A 14,236-nucleotide genomic window follows, 5' to 3' on the forward strand; every position below is an offset into this window, starting at 1 on the left:
GGGAACATCAATAGGCCTACGTCACTTACAGGAAGTGAAGAAGAAAAATCACCCAACTGTCATTGAGAACCACATCACCAGTCAGAACTAAAGATGGAGCAAAGCCATTAAAAGTGTTTTTAAACGGCTCTTTAGTTTACCAGCTTTTGAGTATTCATAAATGTTGTTATTATTATACAAACTAGAGTATTTATGAATGGCTATGGCGATGAATTTTACATTTGCATATTCTATTGTATGAATAGGTATGACAAAGTAAAAGTGGCAAGACGCAGCTGAGGCTGTCATTTTTTATTTTACTTAATTTACCTCAGGAGTGTTTATTATGTGGGAAAGAAAGCACACAAGATGAGACCACTACAATTCAATTATTAAGACCATAGATTAGGAACACATATGCACATGCTTAACCAAATCAGAATTTATTTTCATATGGCATGACAGTTAAAGTACATCTTCAAATCTGTTAATAATAGTCAATTGATAGCTGCAATAGTCATATAATTTTATAATTAACATATAAGATTTGATTATATTTATTAAAAAAGACCAACATAATGTGTGTTTTGTATATGTATTTTAAATTTGAATGTACAGTAAATGACAATATTCATGTTATATCATAATCTGTGTGACCCCATCATTGCCTTTCTTTGATGACGTTGCAGGGCGTTCCAAATGAGCGATTATTGTCAGCGAAGTCCACTTCAACGGATATCCCATGCTCAGGGAGTAGGGAGCAGTGAACACTGCGTAGGGACCCTGTAAATCGGAACACACCTAGAACAAAACCAAATCAAAGAAACAAGCAACAGGTGTTCAACTAATCAATCAATTGAAAAACCATGGAAACAGACAAGGAAATTACAGGCAGGTCAAACAAGAAAAACCTAAACTAAAATACTGATAAACTAAACATAACACATAGGAATAAATTACATTTTAAAATACATTTAAATTTGTGCTCTGCAGCGAATAATTGCGATTCATCGCACCAAAAAAAAAGTTTGTGTATACATGATATATGTGTGTGTACTGTGTATAATAGTTTTGTATATAAAAATACACACACATGCATGTATATGAATGTATGTGTTATTTATATATAAAATATTGTTTATATATATATATATATATATATATATATATAATATAAATGATGTATAAATAATATACAGTATATACATGCAAATATTTCTTTAATATGTATACATGCATATGTGTGTATTTATATATACAGAATAATTACACAGAGTACACTCACATATTATGTAAACACAAACTTTTATGTTGGATGCGATTAATCGTAGCCCAGCACTAATTTAAATAGAAACTGTTTTATTGTAGTTATATTTAATTGGAATTTGAGAAATTAAAATTTAATTAAAAAAAAATATATATATATAATTCATTTTCATAAGATGAACCAAATGAAAAACCCATCATGAAAGCAAAAAATGTGGAGAAATCTCTTTTTGTATGATTCTGTGGTAAATGGGACATTTACAAAAATAGCAAGTCCAGCTGAAAAAAACTGCATACAAACTGCATCAAGATTACCTCATTTGTTCTGCATCACTGAAAACGTCACATTTCACTGCTTAGTAATACTGCAACCCTGCAGTTCGTATATGGGGGGGGGGGGGGTATTTTTACAGTGATTTGATTGTCTGTTTGCACAAAACATAATAAAAAAAATGAAAATAAATGGTCTCATAAATCATCTGCTGATGTCAATTTGTTTGCTTGCAGGGGAGGAGCGTCCGAGGGAGATCGTCATGGGCACCGCCGATGGACAGGCGATGGTGGGCGGAGCAGGGGCGGAGTCAGGGACGGGGAAACAGAGATTACGCTGCTGCGTGCAAGTGTCGGCCGTCCAGGTGCGAAAAGCAATATGGGGCGTTGCCATGGTGATATGCGTGTGCTCGTCATGGGCAGGCTCCACCCAGCTGGCCAAGCTGACCTTCAGGCAGTACGACGCACCCTTCACTCTCACATGGTTCGCCACCACATGGAACTGCCTCTTCTTTCCTCTTTATTACGTTGGCCACCTGTGCAAGAGCCCTGAAAGACAGACACCAAAACAGAGGTTCAGGTAAAAATCTGGACCCGTGAGATTGTGTTTATCCAGCAATGCATTCTGGGATTGCCTTTTCGGGGGGGGAATGCGTGCAGCTTACTACTGCAGTTTCTGCAGCAGAGCGAATAGCAGAGCAGGGTTTTGCGTTTGCTTGGTGAATCTGTTTAGTGAAATCCCTTTCTGTGACCCTAATCTCTGTTGAGGGGGACACTTAGGAAATCCTGTGCCGTAATTCACAGACAGGTTGTCCTCTCCAGGTTTGTCTTTTGATCTTGTGTGTGCTGAATACTAAGCAAACTCATTGCTTATTTAAACCGAGTCGTTAAAGGAAAGTATCTTCCGCTCTGTCTAGTAAGAGTGTTTGGAAAGTGAAATATACTGTAGATTCTGGTGAAATGCTTTTTTATTTAATAATTTAACAAATGCTTTTGTGTTAAATGAGGAAAAGCCCAATCAATTTGTCATACAGGGCAAAACAATATTAGTAGTACTGCAGTGTACAGGATTTGAAGACTCAAGAGTAAACACCAGCAGTGAAGTACAAAGGCTTTGTAAAAATGGAGGGGGGAAAAATAGAAAGATATTTTTTTGGTTAATATGAAGTGCCTTTATTTATAGTAATGCATTAACTGAATGATTCAGTATAGCCAACTTAATTTATCCAAAGCCGAATGTTATTTAAAATAGTAGAATTGGCTGTTTTTTTAAATATAAACCCAGAGACCCGTTTAGCATCTTAGACGAGAATAGAAAGGTTCCTGTTATATAGACATGTTCATGCTTTTTCTCTTTCTGTTGTGTCATTTAATATGTTGACCTTAAAAGGGGATCGAAAAGTGACTTTGAGTAAAATGTCATCCAGCCATGACTCGGGATACACTTTTCAAAAACTTGGACCCTGGAAAATGTCAAGCTTTAAATTGAAGTAAATAGACCATATTCATGCATAATGTGACTTAATGTGACATAAAGCCAAATACATGCTTTGCTTTGCATAAAATAAGAATCACATATATAGACCAAACCAAATTAATGGATCTTAAACTAAGACAAATTTCAATAATACCCATGATGTTCACATAAACTAAATTAATAGACACTTTAATCACTAAAATTACTGAAAAGAGATGTGAATGAAGTTGAATGAATGACCTGCGTGACCTTTCCTGAATTAAATGGTTTAGTCCAATTTCCTGATGGAGAGGTGGACTTCTCAATTTGCCTGATTGCACATGGAAGCTCTACAGTCACTCTCATACTATGTCACATAAGGACAGCAATGCATGACATTGACAAGCATAAATGATCTTTTACATGCTGGGACCAGCATGGGATGCTGGTCTGCTGGTGGACCAGCATATGTTGTCTTTTGTTTGCTGGTATGATCCCAGAAAGACCACAGCAAAACTTGTGTATGTTACATATCACATTTCTTAGTGTGTGATCGTAGTTAAAGACTAAGACAATTCATTGTAATAAATGATTTAATAAATAAAAAATGTTTCTGGTTACATGTTTACACAGTAAAATCCCCAGTGTTAAACAAACACTGCTCAGTTTTCATGTGGCCCCAATCTGAAGCAATGTTGCAGTTAGTGAAATAAAGTAGATTCTCTCTACAAGTGCTGATTGAGCATTAGTGATGATACCTGCAGTTAACAAGCAGAATCACTGAAGATAAGAGGAACAACAAGAACAGAAAAAAGAGAAGAAATGAGCAGAAATACAACCACAACTTACTCACAGCCTTAGATGAAATCAACTGTAAATAGAATCAGTATCTCACCAGAGGATAATTAAACAACTCCAAAAACAGCATTATCATATTTACTTAATACAAATTTACAGTTCAAAAGTACAAAAGTACAGTTTGGCTTTTTTAAATTTTTTATATATATAGTACAAAGGTTGTTGAAGTCAACTGTTATGGTGATTAGTGTTCCCTTTAGTTGGGCCCTTGGTCGTTGACTTTGGTTGAATTAATTATCTTTCAGCAATTGTTGAAACTGCATGCTATCACTGTTTTCAACAATATGTCATGCTCCTGACTGCACTGACGTTCTGGCCATACCATGCTGGTGAACCAGCTTCACCAGCTCCGATTTGCTTGAGAACAGCATGACTATGCTGGTCCACCAGTTAGACCAGCACTACACCAGCATAAATCAGCTTGGACCAGCACCATACCAGCACTAACCAAAACCAGCATGTTTATGCTGGACTTTTCAGCAGGGAACGGCTGAGCAATTTACTATCAGTTTTAATTAGAGTCCAATATCTAACATGGAAGTGAACCGAGGATAACTCTAAGTGTAATGGCCAAAGATATATGGTACCTCTGTGTGTATTTGTTCATCAGATCACGTCACATAGACACATTCAACATTTCAATGAGGGAATATAGCTTTAAAAGTTTGTTTTCAGTTGGTCTAACTATCTGTTGGGTGTTTTGTGTGACAGAGAGAGGTTTCGAGAGGGTTGTAAATTCATGTTTTATGTTTGTGTGTGTGATATTTCAGAGAGTGCTCTCGGTTCTTCGGGGACGAAGGACTAACAGCGAAGGTGTTCTTCACTAAAGTGGCCCCTTTCGGCCTGCTGTGGATTCTGACAAACTACCTGTACCTTCAGGCTCTGAGAAAGATCAACAGCACCGATGTTTCTGCCCTCTTCTGCTGTAACAAAGCCTTCGTCTTTCTCCTGTCCTGGATCGTGCTGCGGGATCGCTTCATGGGAGTCAGGGTGAGTGGGTGGATGGATAGTTTGATAGATAGAAGAAATTTTAGGTATCGATTTGACATGCACTTTTCATGATGCTTGATCGCAAGTGTTGCTAAAAGAGTTTAATAGATAGACAGACAGACATCGAAAGATGTCATGGCAACCTTTGGTTGTGGATTGATGATTGGTATTCTAGTCCCTTCTGCTGTCTAATCCCATGAGTCAGCAGTTCCACCATAGTACAATACTTTGCTTTCACAATCACCTTTTCCTGTCTTCTTCCTTTGTGCTCCTTTTTTCCTTTCCTCTTTTTTTCTCAGATCAAAGAAACCAAAGTGCTGTTTAACATTTTCTTTGTCTGTGTTCCTGTTGCTCTCTCTTTCTCTCTTACACACACACACACACACACACACACACACACACACACACACACACACACACACACACACACACACACACACACACACACACACACACACACACACACACACACACACACACCGCAGTGCTTGGCAGATTTTGATGAGTCAGGGTTTTTGGGTGTCCCTGGCGCAGTACTAGTTAAGTTCCTATCTAGAGGACATTAGATGATAAAGAGACCATGAGCTCACGTTAGTAAGAGTGTTTGGTTTGTGATCCAGTTTAGATATGTGATGGGCTACTCTCCCAGTAGAAATTGCCCACAAATGTATCAGAGTAAAGGATGCGAATGTAGTCATTTAAAAGTGAAAAAAGGGAATCATATAGAATGTGAGGTTAAATGGGTTAGATGTGAGTGAAGATTTTGAAAAATAAACATTATTCCATGTCAAGTTAAACAACAAAATAAAATAAAAAATAATAATTGTCCTAAAATAGTCTTAATTGTCTTTGTTTTAATCTATTTCTTGTTTCTTGCTTGGAATTGTATGGTGAAATATGCCCTGGAAATGTTCTTGGCAGGTTTCATGATATGTTTCTCTTTGTTTATCCTGACAAGATGATGGTGATATGAATAAAGCAACATCCATGAGAATGCAAAACCACGATCCTTCAAATAAGGGCAACAGAACGTCTCGGTTACGTATGTAACCCTCGTTCCCTGAGTAGGGAACGGAGACGTTACGTCGGATGACGACGAATGGGGTTTCGCTTAGAACACCTATCGACTTCGAGTATTACAAAACGAGCCAATGGCAAGGAAATGCCATGGGTCTGCGGAATTTGCATGACGTAACTCCGCCCCATCTCGTGGGTATAAAAGGAGGACGCCAGCAACAGGCAGATATGTTTCTTCGCTGAGGAGCCAAGACTGAGCTCAGGCGATCCCCGCGGTACAGCGGAAAGTGGCAGGCAGACGTAACGTCTCCGTTCCCTACTCAGGGAACGAGGGTTACATACGTAACCGAGACGTTCCCTTTCGTTGTCACTCCGCTTTACGTCGGATGACGACGAATGGGGTTACCAGTCTAATCACGCCACCTTCTCAGCTGTCTTCCAGTGCCCTGCGTAAATCTGAGATCCCTGTCGTGAGACTGGCACGGACGAAGGACTCCTATTTAGCACAGGAATACCAAGGTACACTGGGGAGCATATCCCAAAGTTTAGGGGAAATATGCAATTACTGCCAACCCAGAGGGGGGGGACTTAGAGAATACACATATGACCCGAAGGAGACATATGGAGAACACTGGGGTGTCCAGCCGCAGGTGGAATATTTCAACCCCAGGGGTGGCAAGGTGGCTTGCCAAGGGAAAGACACATGCTCAAGAGGCTTACAGTGGAAATACACATGTGGGGGTCGCTCAGGGGAGGGACCATGCACACGGGAGGCACCTAGCCGACGCACAGGCAATAGACACTGGCGCCAACGTCAGGAGTGCTGGAGGAACTCAGGGCTTTTCGGGGAAGCTCACCTGAGGAGAATATCGCACGTATCCAGTCCGTGGAGTGGAATGGCGAGCAAGCGAAAACACCTGAACGGGTCCAGTACTAGCTGGTTGAAGCGAGTACATGAGAGGACACTGGCTCCACTCGGAGATTGTAGAATCTGGCGAATGTGTTAGGTGTCGCCCAGCCTGCAGCTCTGCAGATGTCTGTTAGCGAGGCGCCATGCGCTAGAGCCCAAGAGGATGCCACACTCCGGGTGGAGTGGGCGGTCACACCAAGAGGGCACGGTCGACCTTGCTGCTGGTATGCCAAGGCAATGGCGTCCACTATCCAGTGAGACAACCTTTGCTTGGAGAGAGCCTTTCCCTTCAGCTTCCCACCATAACAGACAAAGAGCTGGTGGTCTGAGGTCCTGAAACACTGCGTCCTGTCTACATAGGCGCGGAGGGCGCGTACTGGACAGAGCAGTGCCAAGGCTGGGTCTGCCTCCTCCGGGGGCAGCGCTTGCAGGTTCACCACCTGGTCCCGGAAGGGAGTGGTAGGAACCTTGGGCACATATCCAGGCCGGGGTCTCAGGATCACGTGAGAGTAAGCCGGCCCAAATTCCAGGCACGCTTCGTCAACGGAGAATGCATGCAAGTCCCCCACCCTCTTGATGGAGGGCAATGCAACCAGGAGCGCTGTCTTCATAGACAGGAACTTAAGCTCCACTGATTGCAAAGGCTCAAAGGGAGCACTCCGCAGGGCAGTTAGAACCACTGAGAGGTCCCAAGAGGGAACGAGAGGAGGGCGAGGAGGATCAGTCTTCTCGCTCCTCTCAGGAACCTGATGATCAGGTCGTACCTTCCAACAGACTTACCTTCGACTGGGTCATGGTGTGCGGCAATAGCGGCAACATAGACTTTCAGGGTGGAGGGAGACAGCCTTCGCTCCAGCCTATCTTGAAGGAAGGAAAGCACGACACTAATCGAACATCTCCGGGGGTCTTCTCGGTGAGAAGAGCACCAGTTGACGAAGAGGTTCCACTTCAACGCGTAGACGTGTCTCGTGGACGACGCTCTAGCGGAAGTGATGGTAGCCGCCACCGTAGGTGGAAGGGTACTCAAACCTGCTTCGTCCCGTCCAGGAGCCACACGTGGAGGTTCCAAAGATCGGGAGGAGGGTGCCATAGGGTGCCCCGTCCCTGAGAAAGGAGGTCCTTCGTCAGGGGAATCGGCCAAGGAGGTACTGTCGCGAGGAGTACTAGTTCGGAGAACCAGGTCCGGGCGGGCCAGTACGGCGCGACCAGAATGACCTGCTCCTCGTCCTCCCTGACCTAGCGCAAGGTCTGCGCAAGAAGGCTCGCTGGGGGAAACGCATACTTGCGGCCCTGCGGCCAGCTGTGCGCCAGAGCATCCGTGCCGAGCGTGCCCTCGGTCAGGGAATAAGACTGGGCGCAATGGGTCGAGTCGTGGGAGGCAAACAGATCTATCTGTGCGTCCCCGAACTGGTCCCAAATCAGCTGGACCGACTGGGGATGGAGTCGCCATTCTCCAGGGAGTGGCTGAAGCCGTGAGAGCTCGTAGGCTGCACAGTTCAGGGCTCCGGTGGAAATAAATGGCATGAAGCGACCTCAGATGCTTCTGACTCCATATGGGGAGGTGGCGAGCGAGTTGCGACAAACGGCGGGAGCGTAGACCACCTTGATGGTTGATGTACGCTACAGGGCGGTATTGTCTGAGCGGACTAGTACGTGTTGGTTCTTGAGCACGGCCCGGAAGCGGCGCAAAGCAAGACGTACGGCCAGCAACTCGAGGCAATTGACATGCCAGAGGCGACGGGGTCCTGTCCAGGAGCCCGCGGCAGCACGTCCATTGCACATGGCACCCCAGCCCGTGGAGGAGGCATCTGTCGTTACAACAACATGCCGCGAAGCTCGTTCCAGGGGCACTCCGGCCCGTAGAAAACTGAGGTTCGACCACGGGGTGAAGGTCTGACGGCAGGTCGGAGTAACTGTTACTCGGAGGGTGCCGTGTTGCCATGCCCACCTCGGGACTCGGTCGCGAAGCCAAAGCTGAAGCGGTCTCATATGAAGCAATCCGAGCGGCGTTGCCGCGGCTGCAGAAGCCATATGCCCAGGAGCCTCTGAAAAAGTTTCAGAGGAACCGCACTCTTGCCCTCGAACTGTCTCAGGCAAGTCAGCAGTGACTGCGCGAGCGCTAGCTCGTAAGCTGCGCGGACATGGCGACCGAGTCGATATCCATACCGAGAAAAGAGATCCTCTGCACGGGGCAAAGTTTGCTCTTCTCCCAGTTGACCCGAAGGCCCAGACAAGCTAGGTGCCGAAGCACTAGGTCCCTGTGTTCGCAACCTGAACTCGAGAGTGAGCTATGATCAGCCAGTCGTCGATATAACTCAGGATGCGAACCCCGTGTTCCCGAAGGGGAACAAGGGCAGCCTCGACGACCTTCGTGAAGATGCGAGGAGACAGGGCTAGCCCGAAAGGGAAAACCGCGTACTGGATGCCTGCCCCTGAAAGAAAACCGAAGGAACGGTCTGTGTCAAGGAGAATAGAGACATGAAGTAGGCGTCCTTCAGGTCGATCGCTACAAACCAATCCTGGGCCGTATGCATTCGAAAACGCGTTTGAGCATCTTGAACGGCATCCTGTGAAGGGAGCGGTTCAGCACGCGCAAGTCCAGGATTGGCCGTAACCCACCGGTTTTACTGGGGACAATGAAGTAGGGGCTGAGAAGCCGGCTGGACCTCATCTCGGCTGGAGGGACAGTCTCGATTGCGCCCTTCGCCAGCAGGGTGGTAATCTCTGCTCTCCTGATGGGGGCATAGCCACCGACAAAAGTGGAGCGGACTCCCCAAGTGGGGAGGAGACCGTGCGAACTGAATCGCATAGCCGAGCCTGATGGTCCGCGCGACCCAGCGGGACAGACGGGGAAGCTCTAACCAGGCTCCCAGGAACTGAACCAGCGGGATAATGCGACCACAGGCGTCCCCCCGGAGGGGCAGCGAAGCGGAGTAACTGGCCCAGACGTGGACGGCATAGCGGCCCGATGTGGGGGCACAGTTAGCAACCGCGCCCTGGCAGAGGGGCCAGGGGAGGACCAGGCTGGTCGTCCCGCGGGGGCCTGCTCTGCCAGGGGTCTGGCGACAGAGGGGGACAGGGGCGAAGCGGTCCGTGGACGGCACGCCATGTCAACCACCTCTGGGACAGAGGGGGACGAGGAGAGCACGGCTTGTGGGCGGCGCTCTGTGATGTCCGAGAACTCTGTGCTCAGAGACGGGAGAATCAGCTCTTTGGAGAATAAGGATTCTTCCCCGGCCCTCCCCGGGGAAAGGAGTGGTCCTGCTACCAACTCCTGGAAAGAACTGAGTCCCACCTCTGAGGAGCCCAACTCAAGAGCGCCGCTTAACCCGGCGTGTAGCGGGGTGCGGGGCTGGAGAGGACTGAGGCGTCCGACCGCGGCCCCCAGAGCCGGCCCGTGAACGGGCGGGGTGGGAGTCGCGGGAGGGCGCCTTCGGCGGTGGGCAGACGAGGGATCTGAGCAGACGGCGGGGCCGTCGGGACAGAATCAACCTCACTCTGCTCATGGGCGGCTGAGAGCTGTTGGGCAAGCCCTCAACCGCACCGCCGAAGAGGCCGACCTGGGATATGGGAATGTCGGACAGACGGGTCCACGCGACATCCAGCACATCAGACAGGTTCAGCCACAGACTGGTGAGCATCACCTGACCCAGGGAGCGTACGGCCACTTTCGTCGCTCAGAGAGCAAGGTCAGTGGCGGCGCGCAGCTCAGTGAAGAGCCCTGGGTCAGTCCCGCCCTCGTGCAGGTCCATGAGCATCTGGGTCAGGTGGACCAGCAGAATGACCAAGGCATGCAGTGAGGCGGCTGCCAGTCCCGTGGCGCTATAGGATCTCGCCACAAGCGTAGACGAAAAACTACAGGCCACGGGCGGGTGCTTAGGATTGCGCGAGAAGAAGCACTCTGAGGACACATAGCATCGCAACAGAGCGTTCAGCCGGGGGAACCCCAGTGTACCCAAGGGCAGCGGCCCCATCGAGGGGAGGAAAGGCGGATGAGATCAGCGAGCGGTCCTGAGAAGACAAGGGGGTCTTCTAGGACTTCGAGATCTCATCATGCACGTCCGGGAAGAGAGGTATTGGGGTTTGCCACTGACGAGGGTCGGCGGCCTTACCCAAAACCAATCGTCCCAGGAAAGCATGGCCGTCATCTCCGGATCAGACTCAGGCACAGCCGTATGCACACCGGAAGGTGGCAGCTGTGACGAGCCCTCACTTCCAGAAGACTCAAGCCCACCTAGTGATGCTGCAACAGACATGGCATCTTCCTCTGTAGCTTCAACTGAAACACGCGGGCCACCAGAGGGTAGACTCGCGGGAATCAGCAGTTCACTAGCGGGCACCGTCATTGAAGAGGGGGGCTGGGGTCACGGACACATAGTCGGCGCCTTGTTCCAGACCGTAACCCTCAGGTCACCCTGGCCACCCGCCGAAGATCGGGGGGTGGATGAGGGGACTCTCACTCTTGCGAGTTCACCGAGTCTCGACCTATTTATGACGCGATGATCACGTTCCCTTGCGAGAACATGAGTCACCCACGAGCGCTGTTCAAGCATGATCAAACACACTAGACAGCGCTCGTGCCCATCAGAGTCCGATACCAGTCCGCTGCAACCAGAAATGCACGGGCGAGCCGTCTTTAAAAAGACGTGCCGCCTGCGAGCTCTTTTATGAGAGGAGAGAAAAAACTCCGCGATGTTGAAGCGCACAGGGAGACACACACACACTGGCAGATTACTGCACAGATCAGCAGGCACTGTGAGCTCGCTGCAGATCGCCGTCACACCAACACCGGAGAGAGAAGCTCGTCTCGTAGAGCGAAGTCAGAGATGACTGTGGAGTGAAGAAATGCTCTTGGCTCCGAAGCGAAAACATATCTGCCTGTTGCTGGCGTCCTCCTTTTATACCCACGAGATGGGGCGGAGTTACGTCATGCAAATTCCGCAGACCCATGGCATTTCCTTGCCATTGGCTCGTTTTGTAATACTCGAAGTCGATAGGTGTTCTAAGCGAAACCCCATTCGTCGTCATCCGACGTAACTCGGAGTGACAACGAAAGGGAACAGAGATTGTTGAACCAGAACAAAAAGCTGTTAGGGAGGGTCTTTGGGTGGGAGTAATCAATCTTTCTGACACCCTCATAATGTTTCTGTACTGCACTCAATTCGGCCACGCTCTGGAAACTTTTTTCACTTGGACACACTTGTAAACACAAGTGTGTGTGTGTGTGTGTGTATATATATATATATATATATATATATATATATATATATATATATATATAATACATGTTGTAGACTACAGACAGTCTTTTTGATGTAACACATTGTGATGCCTGTGACCTTTATTTTGTTCTTTTACAAGATTGTTGCTGCCATTCTGGCCATCGCTGGAATAGTGATGCTGACCTACGCTGATGGCTTTCACAGTCACTCTGTTATTGGCATAACACTTGTAGTGGCCTCTGCATCTGCCTCTGCCCTCTATAAGGTAACTGTACTTCAACAGTCAACACTTTGGTTATTGCTCAAATGTTTTTAGTTAAATTGGTATTTGGTTCTGTGTCATTGAAACGGTACTCATCAATAACTGCACCTCTTTACATAGTCATGGAGTGATGTGTCTTGGGAGAGCTTTGTTTTCTGTAATTAAAAACCTTATTTGTCTTGATTGATTTTGTGCTGTACTTTCCTGCGGTCATCTGTAAAGGACAAATCAATAAGTGAACTGGACAGAAAGATCAGTTGGCTATCCTTAAATCCCACAACATTACAACCTTGTTTTCTTTCCTGCAGAGATTTTAAAGATAACATTATGTTATTTTATATATTTATCTTCTGGACTGATAGGAAAATAGTTTTTCTAGCACAAAAACAACGAGACACTATATAGACCTATTATTAAATAGAACTATTAAAGCAAACACTGAATCAGAAGAAGTGTATTTAATTTATATACATATGCACTTTATGATGTACACCTGTTCAACTGCTCGTTAATGCAAATATCTAATCAGCCAATCACATGGCAGCAGCTCAATGCATTTAGGCATGTAGACATGGTCAAGAGGATTCGCTAAAGTTCAAACTGATTATCAGAATGGGGTAGAAGAGGATTTAATTGTCATCCACAAGTTGTTGGTGCCAGACAGGCTGGTCTGAGCATTTTAGAAACTGTTGATCTAATGGGATTTTCACGCGTAACCAGAGAATGATCGGAAAAAGAGAAAATGTCCAGTGAGTGGCAGTTCTGTGGGCGAAAAACGAACAGCACATCGAACTATGAAGCAGATGGGCTACAGCAGCAGAAGACACATCGGCTGCCACTCCCGTCAGTTAAGAACAGGAAACTGAGGCAACAATTCGCACAGGCTCACCAAAATTGGACAAAAGAAGATTGGAAAAAACGTTGCCTGGTCTGATAAATCTCGATTTCTGCTGCAACATTTAGATGTTAGGTTCAGAATTTGGCATGGAGAAGAAAGCATGGATCCATCCTGCCTTGTATCAACGGTTCATGCTGTTGGTGGTGATGATGTGGGTGCTGTTTTTTTTTAACGCATTTTGGGCCCAATTGACCGTTCGCAAAGACCCGCCCCCTTTAGTTACTGTTGCTACGTCCGAAAGCAGTTTAATGTGTTGTGACAGATCACTGTAGTGCCTCATTTCAAGTGGCTTATGAACCGATCATCTCTTCCTAGTAGTTAATTTACAGCATCAAATAAACATGAATGAACATCAGATGAACTCACAATTTTTCAAGTTCAATTCCACCAACGTTAATCTACTAACTCTTATGACTGCTTTGTCGGACAAAACGGCAGATTCTGCGTTATGATTGGTTAGATTGTCTGTCAATCAAACTCCCGGCGAAGGATGAATTGAGCATTGTTTAAACACCACAGCCTATCTGAGTATTGTTGCTGACCATGTCCTTCCCTTCAAGACCACAGTGAACCCATCTTCTGATGGCTAATTCCAGCAGGATAATGCAACATAACACAAAGTTCTCTTTTTCAGACCATTCTCTGTAAACCCTAGAGATGGTTGTGCATGGAAATCCCAATAGATCAGACCAGCCCCTATTACACCATGCCACCTGCAAACTTCAAAGTCACTTAAATTAGCTTAAATTCTTTATTCTGATGCTCAGTTTTGTAATCATAATTATTCATTATATTTAGAGAATAATCCAGCAAACCCCTTCCCCCAATAAACTGTGTTAGAGTTCTGTGAACTACCCCTGAACTGCCACTAACATTCAGGCAGAACCAGGCCTCTGGTCACCATGGCAAAAAATCAATTAACGGCCAAAAGGAATGTGGAAAGAGAAAACTCTCACTCCATTTCCCGATTAACTCTCACTCAATTATGCCCATAAAAAGGACTCATCCCCTTTCATTCATAGCCATAGGAAACCTTCTATGAATGAGCATGCATATATCCAGGACCTTGGGTCTCAACCACTAAGCATACGTACGCATACTTTTTTAT

At 46.4% G+C, this 14,236-nt stretch overlaps 1 protein-coding gene across 4 annotated transcripts in view; it reads left to right on the forward strand.

Annotated features, from left to right (window-relative positions):
• The window catches only part of slc35f3b (solute carrier family 35 member F3b), a 102,927-nt gene that overhangs the window by 82,971 nt on the left and 5,720 nt on the right, over positions 1-14,236 (forward strand). For 2 of the 4 annotated variants that reach the window (XM_077236419.1, XM_077236420.1), the window contains 3 exons: positions 1,753-2,095; positions 4,600-4,819; positions 12,108-12,233. In XM_077236419.1, coding sequence (XP_077092534.1) covers positions 1,753-2,095; positions 4,600-4,819; positions 12,108-12,233 — 689 coding nt within the window. Of the gene's footprint in view, positions 1-668; positions 871-1,752; positions 2,096-4,599; positions 4,820-12,107; positions 12,234-14,236 lie in introns of all 4 variants that reach the window. The other 2 variants (XM_077236421.1, XM_077236422.1) reach the window with 2 other exon arrangements.

Source organism: Siphateles boraxobius, unplaced genomic scaffold (assembly GCF_051911475.1).
Source record: "Siphateles boraxobius isolate OS27281-9 unplaced genomic scaffold, OSU_SipBor_1 20, whole genome shotgun sequence".
Lineage (NCBI taxonomy): Eukaryota > Metazoa > Chordata > Actinopteri > Cypriniformes > Leuciscidae > Siphateles > Siphateles boraxobius.